At 43.5% G+C, this 16,232-nt stretch overlaps 1 protein-coding gene across 1 annotated transcript in view; it reads right to left on the minus strand.

Moving 5' to 3' along the window:
- Positions 1 to 6,755, minus strand: part of ANKFN1 (ankyrin repeat and fibronectin type III domain containing 1) — a 168,621-nt gene extending 161,866 nt beyond the window's left edge. Inside the window, exon 1 of the mRNA XM_015406849.1 lies at positions 6,570 to 6,755. Within this exon, the coding sequence (XP_015262335.1) occupies positions 6,570 to 6,755 (186 nt within the window). The remainder of the gene's footprint in view (positions 1 to 6,569) is intronic.
- Positions 6,756 to 16,232: the final 9,477 nt, after the last annotated feature.

A 16,232-nucleotide genomic window follows, 5' to 3' on the forward strand; every position in this document is an offset into this window, starting at 1 on the left:
GGTGCTTGTGCGCATCCTGTGGAGACTTGGGGGGAAAAAAACCCTGTTTGCGACGGGACATGGGCGGGTGCCGGATGCCACGGACTACCACCAGAAACGCGATCAGACGTCAGCCCTTGCCCCATGGTTTCCGGAAACTGGTACCTTGGAGGTACTAGTTTTTAACTCCGCATCTTCGGCGGGAAGCCCCCACAACATTTGTATAAGTAGGGAGTTGCCCAAAAAGACCAACACAATCACTTTTAACTTTAGAAGAAGAAGAAGAAGAGATTGGATTTATATCCCGCCCTTCACTTGGAGTCTCAGAGCGGCTTACAAACTCCTTTCCCTTCCCCTCCCCACAACAGACACCCTGTGAGGTGGGTGGGGCTGAGAGAACTCTGACACAAACTGCTCTTTTTTCAAGGACAGCTGTGCCAGAGCTTGTGACTGACCCAAGGTCACATCAGCAGGTGCAAGTGGAGGAGTGGGGAATCAAACCCAGTTCTCCCAGATTAGAGTCCGCACACTTAACCACTACACCAAACTGGTGTAACTTTTCTGAAATGAGGGGACATGTGAAGAGGAAACTGAAAGGAAAAGTTAAAAGGGTTAAAACTACTGGGGAAGCTGGGAGACTATTTAAAACTACAATCCTAGAAGCTCAGAAAAATATATATACCACAGGTTCGGAACGGCACAAATAGGTATAGAAAAAAGCCTGCATGGTTAACAAACAAAGTAATGGAAGCTGTAAAAGGTAAAAAGGATTCCTTTACGCAGTGAAAAGCTAGTCTCAGTGAGGCTGATAAAAGGGAACACAGGCTGTGGCAAATAAAATGCAAGCCTGTTATCAGGCAGGCAAAAAAGGAATATGAGGAGCATATAGCAAAAAATATAAAGACCAACAATAAAACTTTCTTCAAATATATTAGAAGTAGGAAACCAGCCAGGGAGGCAGTAGGGCTCTTGGATGACCAAGGAGTAAAAGGAGTACTAAAGGATGTTAGGGAAATGGCTGAGAAGCTGAATACATTTTTTGCCTCTGTCTTCACTGTGGAAGATGTGAAGTGCTTGCTCACTCCAGAACTGCTGATTTTGGGAGTGGTGTTGAAAGACCTGACTCAGATTGAGGTGATGAGAGAGGAGGTCATACAACCTAAAAAGGGTTATGACCTAAAGACTCTTAACTGTTGCAAGTAAAACAAGAATAAATGTAAACTTAATCTATCACATTTTATCCCGCCTTTCCTCCAAAGACTCTTGCTCAGTGTTTCATATGTGATTCTCCCATATTTTATCTCACAAACGTCCTAACTGATGCTGAGATATCATGATTTGATAATGACTGAGCATATTCATTTTGAAATCAGAAAGTTCCTTTGCTGCTAGTTTAATGTGTCATATCTGGATTTCTTTTATGAACTTCTAGCATTATTTTGAGGGGGAAAATAAATATCAGAACGTCTGAATGACCCTATCTATAATCAGAAAAGCCTACCCTTTTGGAATTGAGGTTGGAAAAGAGGTTAAAAAGCAGAGATTGCAGCCACCGTAGTGACCTTCTTGGTTTGTATCCCACCTACATCAGGTCAAAAGGTATCAAAAGCCATGTTTCTTCTAATGGGTTTTGCTGAGCTGAAGACAATTAAATGGTAAAGCTTACTCCGCGATTGGAACAGCCATGCCGCAAGAGAAATTCTTAAAGAATTTTGGCAGAAGACTAATTATTCCATTGACACACACAATGATGCAAAAAACTGTCCTGAATTTTCAGAATGGAGCAAGAGCCATAGTAGGCCACTGTTAATATCATGAATAGCCTTTAATGTTCATCTCCGTAGAGCTGCCAGTTCAATATCATTTGTGAGAACTGAAATGGTTCAAAATAGACTGTGACCTTTTAATGCAAAACCTTGAAACAAGGGGAAAACTTGATTCACTCCAAGTGTTTCACCTTAGACTGGGGGTGGGGAGTCCTAGAGAAATGCTCCTCAGGATGGCTGGATAAAAGCAGCAGGAGACCTGGAATCCATTCTTCCTGCCACTTTGTTTATTTTTATGTGGAAGAATTCATGCATGAAATCTCCCTACCTGCAATATGAAGTGGTACTGCTTAGGTAAGTTTTAGCATCTTGTTTGTTGTTTCTGCAGATAAGGCTGAAATATTCAACATCATGGTCTTAGGGTTGCCAAGTCTCTGCAGAAAAAGCTCTCTATCCCTTTAACAGAGGTTTAATGAGATATTTACCTGGTGACATTACTTACCTCCATGCTATGAAAAAACTCAGTGTGTAGTGTAAGGACAGCAAATGAAAGAAATTTCAAGGGGCAGATGATTACTTCTAAAAAGTGGGGTTTCCCCCCCACAAAAGTGAGATTTATGTGGATGCATGTATGTGTGTACAGTTTTCAATGAGCCTGCAATAGTTAGAGAGCAATCCTAAACAGGTCTTCTCTGGATCCTACTCAGGCCTATTGAATGGGTTTTATTCCCAGGACAGTTAAATAGGGCTTAAGCCATGTCAGGCTTAAGAGGACAGGAGAAAACAGAAGGGTTGCACCAACCAGAGATATTTTAAAAATAGGCAAAAAGCTGATGGTACAGATGAGGAAAAATATTTATTATTCAGGTGTAAAATTTCATATGCGTTTTGCAATAAAGGTTTTTCAGGGAAATCTGTAACAAAATACATAAGAGCTGAGTTGGGATCTGTGTTCAGATATAACTGAGTCAAAATATATCCAAAAAACCCTTATTGGCTCCCCCAAATATATCTGGGATTGTTCAGGATACTGAAAAAATGAGTTCCAAAAAAATCCCAGAAATATTCGGGATTAATCAGGGATATCAGGAGCTGGCAATTTCAGGCTCCCATGGACTGCCCCCCCCCCATTTTTTTAGTTTTTACATTTTTCATGGTTTCCCCTCCATCAATGGATAGATAGCTGCAGGCAACTTGTTCAGGGACCCATAGAATTGGGCCCCTTGGGCCAACTGACTTGAAATTTGGTTGTTATTTAAACAACAAACACCAGAAGCTGTCCTGCAATATTGGTGCCAGTACCTTTAAAATACCCTGCCACCAGCCCCACATAAACATTCCCCATAGAGAATAATGGAATTGAAAACAAACAGAAACCCTCCCCCCCCCAAACTATCAGAACCCCTCCCCCCCCCCCGGAATCCGAATACCATACTGGTATTTGGAACCTGGGAACACTGATATTTTTCAACTCCAATATATCTTGATCTGAAAAATACTAATTTTTCTCTCAACACCCTAGAGTTGAGCTCTCTTAAGCTATGTCAGGTTTAGGAGGCCCCATAACTTTACCTTAACATATTCTTTCTAAACCTGGCTTGCCTTCAACTCATGCCCACATGACTATCATATGGGCTTGGGGAGGTTTACAAACAGTTTTTACCCTCCCCCCAAAGGGGGGGGAAGTGAGAGAAATCATATTTAACTGTACTCATGGCTGCTTGCACTTGTTGCAATACAAGTTAGCTCAATCACTTGCAACCGTTTTTTTGTTTCAGTCTTTTTTGCAAGCACATTCCAACCACTCAGGACACGCACTGCACATTTATGGAAGCTGCAACCACTATTGGTTGCCGCAACTGACCACCTCAGTGCCATCTCCAATAACTGGGACAGAGGACACCCTATGGATTGTGTCGGGTTGTACAGAAGGGCAACAAAGCGATGAAGAAAGGAAGAGATGTCACAGGTACTGGACCTTTCCAAATATGATGCAAGTGCTGATGCAGCCTCATCAATGTCCATCCATTTCTGTGATAAGGAAATAGTGGGCTACTGATAGAGCAATGGCATCACTATTTATTTATTTATACACTGCTTTTCTCCCCAGTGGAGGAACCAAAGCAGCTTGCATCATCACTCTCCCCTCCTCCATTTTATCCCCACAACCACCCTATGAAGTAGGTTAGTAAGCCAAGGTCACCCAGTGAGCTTTCACGGAATAGTGGGGATTCGAATTTTGGTCTCCCGAGATGCTAATGCAATGCTCTAACCAGTGCACCAAACTGGCTCTTACTATCAGCTGTATGTAATGCAATATTTCTGAAACTGTTTTCTATCATGTCTCACAAGTGGTGAATTGTCTTACATTCTGCTTCTTCATGACCCATGCAATCCCCCCCAGTCTGTGAGGTTTGTCTAAGCTTTAAATCATCCACAGTAGTTACCATCTGAATCCGTATGATGCAAAGATCCCCAGCAGTCAAAGCACCTTCTCCTTGCTTATGAAATTCCTCACTGAATCCTATCATATCTATGGAGTAGCACAGTCAGGATTTCCTCCTTGTTCCACTGTTCCCTTGGATATCTCTTAATACTGTTTCAGCCAAAGTAATTTTATCAGGGAGACATTTTCACAAAGCCCTTTCAGATGTACAGTTGGAAAGTATCAAAACGATAGTCCTTAAAACATTTTCTTTATGCGTGGCTTAAAAACAACAGTGCAATACCACTCCATAATGCACTATGGATTACAGAAAACTGAGAAGAGATGCTGAACATGTGTCTCCTCTAAGAGTGGTACACACAGAGACTTGGTGTTCACCCATATATCATCATTGTAGGAGAATGCGAGGGAAGGGCTGATTCTCTTGTTTGAACAATTGTTCTGTTCTGTATCTGTATCATGATTCAGATTCAGCCTTGAAAACCGTTGAACTTCTGCTTCAAGTACTTCTGGATACTATTTTAATTGTTATGCTCGTGGTTGGCATACTGAACAGATGCAGCTATTTCCTTCCCCCCCTCCTCAATTCAATAAGTTACAGTTCTTATTAACAAGATGTTCCTCCATGAAGGAAATGCACAGATTTATTCCTAATTCTGTAAAAAATATTGTGACAACAATTTGTCTTCAAGTGATGCTGCTATTAATACCTATAAGATCTGAATCAGTTTCCATGGATAAATTGCCAGACTCTATCTTGCCTCTGCCATAAACTCACTAGAAGTGCCATCCTAAGCACATTGCCAACCTTTGATTTAGAAAGGAGTAACTCTGTCTCTGCCCCCCTAACCTGGATAGCCCAGTCTAGCCCCATCTCATCAGAACTTGCTATGCAGGGGCAGCCTTGATGAGAACTTGGACAGGAAGTCTGGGGTTTCTATGCAGAGGCAGGCAAGGGCAAACCATCTCCATCTGCCTCTTGCCTTGAAAACCCTACAGGGTCACCACGTCAGCTGAGACTTGACAATACTTTCCACCACCAACTCAGTCTCTTCATTAATAGTCTTATTACATGAACATAAGCTGGAATCATTTGCATGGTTCAGAGGAAGGCGGCAATCTGTTTCTCTCTAATTGATTTGATAGTAGTCTCAAATTACCCAATTATTTGGCATATCTCTGGACTATTAAGCATCCAGGGTCTTGGTACTGAAGGGTTCTGTTAGCCCCACTGCTCTACCATCATCTTTAACTCTGCCATTATTATGTTTGTTTTAAACTTATTGCTCAGAAGAAATACTTTGTTTTATGAACAACAAATTTATTTGAGTTGCCAGTTCGATCTCTATCAATTTATCGAAAGGACCTGGAGGAAATGTCTGTGAGGGGGGGGGGGGAACTGTCACAACAGAGGCAGCCATTATCTCTTCTGAGTGAATATGTAACATGAACATTATACATTAAAATAAATTATCATCCTTTAATATGTACACTCAATATTATTAAAACATTAAAAATATTCACAAATTCCTCCGTTTCAAAAACCACAAGAATATCATTGTATAAGCTCTCACAAATGATATGGAGATGATTTAAAAGGCCATTTGTATGACACCACCATATTGGAAGCTGTGCATTTCCCAAGATGGCTCCATATCCAAAATTTACTGTAAACCTGATACCTAAAATCTTCCAAAAACAAATCTTCTTTTCAATAGTATACCATCAACCATTCCAGCTACTTTAGACTTTGCTTAATTATATTAAGAACCTGTATCAACAGCAGACATTAAAAATATACCTACAATATTCTTTACAACAGAATAAGCCATTTTTTCAGAAATACATGGTGGCATGAATGAGTCACACACACCCATGTGTATGGTTTAATTATGTATATGGTTTAATTATCCGTATACATAACCATCAATATAATCCATGGATTTATTTTTTATTTGGGTCACTTATATAACCCACCTTTCAACCTAGTGGTTCTCAAGGATGGGTACAACAGCTAACACCACAAACTACAAACTAGCTAACCACATCAGATCACTAGAGAATTCATTGAAGCCCCAACCCCAAACAATTAACAATGAAAATCACAAGATAAAATCCAACTGCATCAAAAGATCCCTTATGAGTTCACTGAAGCTCCAACCTCCATATTTTTGCAGATATGTACACACTCTGTGTTATGTGTCATACTCATCTGTCACAGCTGCAATAGGAACTGGATTAGCTAAGCAGGAAATGATGCAGTGGAAGAAGGCGATGCAGTCTAGGAATGGGCATGCATGAACTGTTGGCCATGAACCTGGAAAGACGCATGGTTACTTTAACCTATTAATACAGTTTATCAAATAGGAAGAAATTACCACTGAAGCCTTTCGGAGGCTGAGACGGTCTGATCTGGCTCTGAAATATGCCTCATCGAAAGATGAATGACTTCCCTTTAGCTTCTCTGAGAGGTTTCGATAGAGTCGCTTCGCAGCATTAGGAGAAGATGGGGGGTTGTTCTTTTTCGCCTGGGAAAGCTGTAAACTCTGCATTTGCTGGGTCATTTTCATGTGGCAGTTCCTACAGGGAAAGCAGGTACAGCTTTATTTCTAGAATATACACAGAGTTATTTGCTAATTCAGTTCCTTAGTGGTACACTGAAATTTTGCACCAACAGTGAAGATCAATTCAATGGGGCTTACTCACAAGCAAAGTGTTCTTAGGATCCCCATGTAAATCCGATAGCTCTGCAACTGGATATGACAGGTTGCCTGATTCCTAATCATAATTGCTGTTGCTGGAGTAATCCCCATTTAATATGCCTGGCCTCCTGGCTCTGGCTCCCAGCAACACTTGCAAAAGGAAGCAGGGACAAGCTGCTGGCCATTTTGGTGTAGTGGTGAAGTGTGGGGACTCTAATCTGGGAGAACCGGGTTTGATTCCCTACTCCTCCACTTGCAGCTGCTGGATGACCTTGGAGAAGCCATAGTTCTGTCAGAGCTGTTCTTGAAAGAGCTCTCTCAGCCCCACCTACCTCACAGGGTGTCTGTTCTGGGGAGGGGGAGGGAAAGGAGTTTGTAAGCTGCTCTGAGACTCTGAGTGAAGGGCGGGGTATAAATCCAATCTCCTCCTCCTCCTCTTCCTTCTTCTTCTTCTTGTCTATCATCATTTCTCAGAGCAATACAACAGCCCCGTTTCCAGTCTAGCTCTGCCTCTTATTGTGACTTTCCCAAAGTCGTTCTCATGACTACATCACAGAAAGGACTTTATTTCACGGATCTCACATTTGTGCAGCAAGGAAGCCAAGCTACACACTGCTACATAAGAAAAAATGCACACATCTGCTTCAGAACATGAACACACATTAGGAATCTATACTGTCAGCTGTATGGACATGAAACAATATCCATCATGGGGGTGATGGGGAAAAATAATCCAAATGAGAATTAGGGTTTGTTTGCAAGCTGGGTAAATACATTTCTCTCTCTCTCTCCAAATTGGTTTTGGCTCACAAGCAAAGCAATGCGACTTCAGTCAACCACTGTAAAAGGGCACTTATGTAAAGGTTTGCGATACCTTTCATTCTAATTCAGAACATGGCTCAAGTTCCCAACTTTGCTTGGGATTATTTGATATGAAGAGGATTTCTTTGCCTTTGTTCATGGAACACTTTTCACTTTTTGTTATTGAAGCAGATTGCTTCACTTTTCTTCTTAATTGAACATAAGAACATAAGAACATAAGAGACGCCAATGTTGGATCAGGCCAAAGGCCCATCCAGTCCAACACTCTGTGTCACACAGTGGCCAGAAATACCAGTGCCATCAGGAGGTCCAGCAGTGGGGCCAGGACATTAGAAGCCCTCCCACTGTTGACCCCCCCCCCAAGCACCAAGAAGACAGAGCATCACTTGCCCCAGAGCCCCTAGCTATACCTTGTGGCTAATAGCCACTGATGGACCTCTGCTCCATATGCTTATCTAATTCCCTTTTGAAGCCGTCCATGCTTGTAGCACCCACCACTTCCTGTGGCAGTTGGAAGCTTTCAGTTTCACAAACTCCTGTTTAACTTTCCCTCTCTTTGCTGTGAGTGGCAGCAGCAAAGCAGACGTTTGGAACATGAAAAGATTTGTTCACAAACAACCACAGATACTTCCAAGGCTAATGAACTATTGTAAACAGAGAACCTTCTGAATGACAAACATATGCTGAGAGACAGGCAATAACTAGGACACACAAGGAGGAGAGCACCTCATTAAACACAAACGGCAGTGCCTGTCAGTGGGAGAGAATTTTGCAAGGGATGCTTTCCTGGAATGGAATAAGTGAGATAAAAAGAAAAGAGACAAGGTAAGCATTCTGAGTATTCTGGGACTGCAGCCCGAAATTGATCTTGGCTTGCTGCTGAGACAGTGGGAAACTGCAAAAAAACATTATTAAACTGTTTAAAATAAATTAGTCTGTGGCATATTTCAGTGCTAGGGTACTTCCACACTAGAGAGTTTTTCTGTCCTCATCATGTTGCTGGTGCAATATTCTTTCAATTCAGACTTGCAACAGAGATTCCACATGGCTCGATGTAATCTTCTGATTGGTCATTGAAGATTTGATTGGCTGTGCAGATTTTTTTTAAATGTTGCCTTGGCAGCTGCTGACAACACTGCACAAGAATCTTCACTGTGTGACAAATGAAGGTAAGCTGCGGCAGCCATTTTGTTCCCAGATCAACCTCCTGCAACAGCCCATTTGTGGCTGTGCCCACCTCATCGTGTCAGAATTCCGAAGGTGACCATAGGCTCAAAAAGGCTGGGGACCCCTGTAACAGACCAATCCTTTCTCTGCTCTATTTACATATTTAAAAATTCACAGGTCATAAGGGCAAGATGAACACATTCCCAACATTTGCCGGGTTTCTTGTTCATTATTAATTCTGCAGTATAACCTAGCTCTTTGCTGAGTTTAAGTGCATATACAGACAACTCTAATTTTAGGGAACTTTGGCTTTCCTTGGATTACATGAGGTGGACCCAGATAGCTTTTCTGCTGATGAAAAACAGAGGAGGGAGACCTGTTTGACCACAAAAAGCTGGTAATCATGGGACCTGCATGGACAAAAGCCATGTGGGAAGGCTGCTGTAATAAGGAGGGAAATTGGGTGAGCTTGAATGGAAAAAGTTCACAGGATCCAACTCCAGGTCCTTAGCTGCAAAAAGCAGTGTTTTTCACTTTGGGAATAGATTTATTTTTTAAATAAATATCCCTGACGAAAGTAATATAAGTGGCCTGGGAGAGATCACAAGAGCAGCTGTGCTGGATCAGAGCAGTGGTCCATCTAGTCCAAAATGAAGGTTCAGTTGTTGTCCTCCAGCATTGATATTCGAAGGGTCCCTGCCTCTGAATACAGAAGTCCCACTAAGTATTCATAGCTAATAGCCACTGATGGACTGGTGCTCCATTTATTTGTCTAATCCTCTTTTAAACCCAACTGAACGAATGGTCATCACCCCCTCCTGTGACAGTGAGTTCCACAAATACACATGGCCCGTCAACCAACTGGAGCGCCCTTTAAATCTAGCAGGAGGGAGGGAGAGGGGTGGTCACAGGCCACATGCTTGGCTTGCAAAAGACCCCTTAAAGGGTCTTTTTGTGAGCTGAGTGGGGGCCGCAGCATGTGGGGCTTGGGGTGGAGCTTGGGGGCCTCCCCACCCACCCCTGGAACACCCCCCAGGGGACCTGGCTACCCTATCATGCTTTGAAAACAGAGGAGAGAGAGAAACCAAAAAGGCAATCACTCACTAAATGTTGAGGTATTCCTATGCAGGTTGAGAACCTGATGGTAGCTGCCATTTTAAAAATACTTGTTTACTGGGTTATCTGTTATTCTGCCACAGTTGAACAATGGGAAAGCACACAATAAGTAAGATCTTTGAAAAATATTTATAGTTAATTAATTGCTTTAAAATTTACACAAAAATGGTGCTTGGTTTTTGAGGGGAGAAAGTGCTTGTGTCACCCCAATTTGGTGACATGGGCATTAGCCAATTCGTACTTGTAATGCTCACAGCATGTACCACAGATAACTAAACTTTCTGGGGAAAGAATAATGATTTCTCATAAAATGGACATAGTAGAATCAGTACAGAGGAAATGCAGTCCCCCCCCCCAATGGAAGCACTTGTAGAAGGAATGTCACCTGGATAACTCACAAATGTTTATAATTATGATACATTCCTTCCATGAAAAACAGGTTCTAGACACATAAACTGTGAACCCTTGGGAAAGATTCTTCTTAATTGTGTAAAAGTTTTAACTAGCTTGGCTGTACCATGAGTCCAAAAAGGTGGTCATCTCAGGTGACAGCTTGGGGAGAGGGCAGAAACCTAATTGCCTGCTTCCTGTCCTGCCCACCTGTCTCCCCCCCTCTACCCCATGCCTCCGCTTCCATCATGTCTACCTAGGCAGTGCTTGGCAACTGGCAAGAGAGTTGTTGAATGGGCAGCATCCTGGGAGAATTTTTTTAAAAAAAATAATAAGGCTCTGTATGCTTACAGGAAGTTCTTACAATAGAGTTCCTTGTCATTTAAATATCTAATTTAATACAAAAAATAAAATCCCCCAGAGCTACCTTTTCACTTTCTTTTCAATTTTTCTTCCGCCAAGTGGGGGAAGATAACAGGATCTGGGGACCTGGCAGACTTCCCTCCACCTGAGAGCTCAAACAGCTAATCCTCCTTGCTCTGTCTCCCCTCAGCTCTCTATAAAAACAGTGGACAAGCCACACGTGCCCTCCTGGGCTTCCAGAAGTCTCACAAGATTCCTGCCTCTCATGAGAGGTAAGTCATCATTTTGGGTAGAGGGCAACCAAAATTATGCCTGAACTTCTGTGAGAGGAAAGAACTTCATAAGAGTTTGGGAAGGTCTTACAGGGCACAAACAGTTTGCTGCACTGTTTTTAAAGATAACTGGGGGCAGAGGGAAGGCAAGAAGAATCAGTGTTTCTGGCTCCCAGGTTAAGGCAGAGGTCAGGGGGCCAAGTGAGGACTGGTGATCTCAGTCAGCAAAATTCTTCACTCTGAAACTGCTTTTATGCGACCTGAGCTCTTGGAATTAAAGCAAGGTATCATTTTAAATATATAAATTCCAACATTGTAATATTCAGAATCCCCCTCATGGATCACTGCCTTGTCATGGTGAGGGGGCTTGCGTGGTTCAATGAAGCTGTGGGCTTGAAGCTCAACATCAAAAAAACTAAGATCATGGCATCCGGCCCCATCACTCCTTGGCAAATAGAAGGGGAAGTCATGGAAGTAGTGACAGACTTCACGTTCCTGGGATCCCAGATCACTGCAGACTGTGAGAGCAGCTATGAAATTAAAAGACACCTGCTCCTTGGGAGGAAAGCGATGGTGAACCTAAACAGCATGATAAAAAGTAGAGACATCACCCTGCCAACAAAAGTCCGCATGGTCAAAGCAATGGTATTCCCAGTAGTCATGCGAGTATGGCTGCGAGAGTTGGACTATAAGGAAGGCCGAGCGCCGAAGAATAGATTCTTTTGAACTATGGTGCTGGAGAAGACTCTTGAGAGTCCCTTGGACTGCAAGAAGATCAAATCAGTCAATCCTAAAAGAAATCAACCCTGACTGTTCCCTGGAAGGCCAGATAATGAAACTGAAGCTCAAATACTTTGGCCACCAAATGAGAAGGGAGCACTCACTGGAGAAGACCCTGATGCTGGGAAAGACTGAAGGTCAAAGAAGATGGGGACGGCAAAGGATGAGATGGTTAGACAGTGTCATAGATGCAACGAACATGAAATTGAGCAAACTTCAGAGGGTGTCAGAAGACAGGAAGGCCTGGCATGAACTGGTTCATGGGGTCGCGAAGAGTTGGACTCGACTGTGCAACTGAACAACAACAAATATTCAGAATACTGTTGAAGGATTCTCAGAACTGCTCACTTAGCAAGAAAGCTGGTATCCTTCCAGTCCAACAGATACATTTGAAGAACACACTGTTTACTGTTCGAATGTTGCATCTGAGCCCAAAAATTCACATCAAATCTCACTTTAGGTGACATGTAGTGACAACCTAGGGTGTGCAGGAGACTCTTGCAATATTTATTTGCACTTTCTTAGTGACTGTCAGCATTCTTCATGACTATTGCCTGAGAAAGATTCCCAAGATTTTCTTCACTTCAGCTTTAAGGCAGAATTTGCGTGACAGTTCTCAGAAGTACAGTACCTAACTAGATACCGCACTGTAACTTTTACACCGGTCAATTTAAGAATACAGTCTATTCTAAATATACAGGCATCATGGGGACAGTTCCATTGTATAAGTTTCACCACATGCTTTTGGGATGTTCACTTGGTAGTCTGCCACCTGAGGAATGTACCTGAACAATTCAGTGGCTGCTGCCACACACGTTAAATAATCCACTTTCAATCCACTTTCAGTGCACTTTCCAACTGGAGTTTTACTGTGTGAACTGGCAAAATCCACTTTGAAAGTGCACTGAAAGTGGATTGAAAGTGGATTACTTAGGGTCCGGTCACACGGACGTTTAGTGCAGGACTCGCAGCCGATCTCTCCCGCATTAAAGTTTCCTGTCTATATAGGCAATCCCACCTCCCGCCCCAAAGCTGGCAGAGTCCTGCGGTTTTTGCTCTTTTATCCGCGTTTTTTTGACCCCTGTTGGAACTGGTGTTTTCCCTCTATCTTGCGCATTATATTTGCTTCTTTGGTTTCTGGACATCGATCCGCTGTGATAGCGCTTCCCCCCCCTTTTTTTCTTTGTTTCCGGTTAAAGTCATGCGCATGCTGAAACGGGCACTCACTTTTATTTTGTTTTTTGGGGTTGTTTGTGTGTATGTACGCCCCAGCGCCCGAGCGACCAAGCGCCTGTTTAACCACATTGTTTATTGATAGACGAGCGCATGCACAGGTGTTTTTTTTTTAAAAAAACCCCCGCGATCGCGGGGACGGCGCAGCTGTGTGAACAATTACTCGCGCAAGTAAAGCGGGATGCAGAGAGACCGTCTGAACACCATCAAAGCGACATGGATGTCCCGGATGTAATTACTGCGGGAAAACTCGCGCGGCAAGGGGTCCGTGTGACCATAGCCTTAGCGTGTGTGGCAGCAGCCCGTGATGGTTTCTTAAGATCTTTTTGGTCTGTGACAATTAGAAGGTTTGTATTATATTCCTGGGGAAGCAGGCTTTCAGTAAGGGCTGGACATAAAGTTCAGAGTCCAAACCATCTGAAAGAATGGGGACTGTCTAGATAACTGTGTATATGGTCTCCATTCATAGTTCTGGCTTCTACCACTTACCTTAGGAAGCCTGTGGTGAATTAGGAAATAAAATAAAAAGTGTTCCTTTTAAAGTTTTAAAAAAGAATCCTTTGTACAGTTCAATGAAGATTAACTTTGGCAACAATTTATTTATTTATTTAAAACATTTATTGGCTGCTTTTCTACCTTGCAGCACTCAAGACAGCTTGTGTGTGTGTGTGTGTGTAAAGTGCTGTCAAGTTGCAGCTGACTTATGGAGATCCCACAAGGGTAGGGCTGCCAAGCCGCAGTGGGGGACCCGCACGTCTTCACAGGATCCCTGCCGTGGGGGACAGCGATACGTGTTGCTCCGCCATCGCCAGGATGTGACGCTACACGTCGCTCTGGCAACGGGGCTGTTTGGAGTCCCGTTGCCAGAGCGACGCGTAGCGTCACTTCCTGGCGACGGCAGTGCAACACGTATCGCTGTCCCCCGCGGCAGGGATCCTGTGAAGACGTGTGGGTCCCCCGCCACGGCATGGCAGCCCTACACAAGGGGCTTTCAAGGGAAGGGAGAGGCAGAGTCTTCCTTGATGGTCTCCCTTCCAAGTACTGACCCTGCTTAGCTTTCGAGATTTGAGAAGATCAGGCTATACCCTGCCACCTTCTCTCCCAAAGGTTGCTTACAATATAAATAAAGCAACAGTTACAAAACACATTAAAAACGACAGTTTAAAATCTCAATTGGGACTGCCAATTTTTTAAAAAAAACTAAATTAGTCAAATACAGTTCTACATAAAACTGTCTTTAGCTGCCCCCTGAAGATCAAAAGTGAGGGGGCCATGCACACTGTACTGGGGAGATTTTTCCATAATTGTAGGCTTACCACCTAGAAGGCCTTCTCTCATGGGCCCACCAGACAAACTTCTTTGATTGGTGGGACAGTCAGGAGAGCCTCTCCCAGGGCAGGACTGTATGAGAGAAGATAATCCGGTCCCAAGCAATGCGAAGCTTTAAAGGACAAAAACAACACCTTGAGTTGGCCTTGGAAACCATTCGCTAGCCAGTGTAATTGCTGTAGCTTCAAGGTCACATGCTTCTGATAACTGGCCTTGACCAGCAGTCTAGCTGCAATATTCTGCACTAGCTGCAGCTTCTGAACAATCTCCAAGGGTAGCCCCAAGTACAACACAATGCAGTAGTCCAGTCTACATGTAACTAATGCATGGATCACTGCAGCTAAATCTGAATGACCCAAGAATGGACGCATAACCCAGATCCAGGCAAAAGCACACCCAGCCACCCAGTTTTCTAAGATGACTACTGCATCAGGCAGCACTTCCAAGCAGCAAACCTGGCTTTTTCAAGGGAAATAAAAACATTCAAGGTAGGGTTGACAGCCTCCAGGCGAAGCCTGGGGATCTCCCACTTTTACAACTCATCTCCAGCTGACAGAGGTCAGCTCCCCTGGAGAAAATGGCTGCTTTGAAAGGTGGACTGTATGGCATAGTATCATGCTGAGGCCCCTCCCCTCCCAAAACCCCACCCTCTCCCACATCCACCCCTGAACTGTCCAGGTATTTTTCAACCCAGACCTGGCAACCTTACTTCAAGGGAAGTATCTGGCCTGCCTTTTTGCTAACTCAGGGAAGGTCTGTCTTGTCAGGATTAAGTTTCCGCTTGTTCACCCTCATCCAGCCCCAAAAACACTCATGGCAAGTACTCCTGCCAGGCATCATGTCACCAGCCAGCAGGCCCTTAGCCAGAATTTTGTGGCTTATGGGGCAATTTTTTTTCTGGTGGGGCTGAAATTCTCAAGGCAGAAAGAAAAGCCAGCCAATAGAAAGCTATTACCAAGATAGATCTCTAAATTGCAAGCTATCAACTATTTTAGATGACAGTTCTCAGCTGCTTCAAGTTAAACACTTCTGCCAGCCTAAGAAACAATTCTGATAACAAGCCAGCAGCTGGGGATGATGACTTCTATATTCAAGAAAGCTAACACTTGGGCAGAAAAACTCTCTTAAAGGAGACCAGTTTCTTGACACAGAGTTAGAAGGGATCCTAGAGGTCACCTACTCCAACCCCCTTGCTCAGTGCAGGAATTAGACAACTACAGCACCCCACTCTGCTTAAAGGAGTGCACGCTTTTAAATGTTAAAAAAAGCTTGAAAAAAACATTTACAGGAGAAATTCTTGTGGGGCTGTGCCTTTAAGAAAGGGGGCAGAGCCCCTAAAAGCCCCACCGTAGCTATGGGCCTGCCAGCCAGGAATGCGATAAGACTGTTGTGCAGACCCTGGCCTAACACATTCCAGTCCAGAATCTTGCGATTCTATGGGAGCTCTGGAGATTTCAAACACTAGTATGGCATCCATTTTTTTGGTGTGCACTAAGAGGGAGCTCATGCAAGTCATTGTGGATTCACTCAGATATCCTCAAGGGGCACATTTTGGTTATCTTTAAAGGTGTCCTGTAACATGGGTGGCCAAAGTCCTTAAACTTTAGGTGATAGTGCCACCATTAGTATGGCATCTTCCTAACATCTCAAAAGCACTCCGCCGCCACTTCCCACTGAATCAAAACTCTCCAAGAGATTTCTCCACTTCCCCTCTTTTCCTCTGACATCCCCTGTTCCCATCAGCCACTAGCTAGACTGCTGCTGCTTCCTTTCCTTTCCCCTGAATGGGTGCATAAGCAGTTTCCTGTTTTAACTATTCACTGGTTGCAACATCCAAGTGCTTCATGCGACTCACTTGTCACAAACA

This window comes from Gekko japonicus, unplaced genomic scaffold, assembly GCF_001447785.1.
Source record: "Gekko japonicus isolate JY-2015 unplaced genomic scaffold, Gekko_japonicus_V1.1 scaffold962, whole genome shotgun sequence".
NCBI classification, from domain to species: Eukaryota; Metazoa; Chordata; class Lepidosauria; order Squamata; family Gekkonidae; genus Gekko; species Gekko japonicus.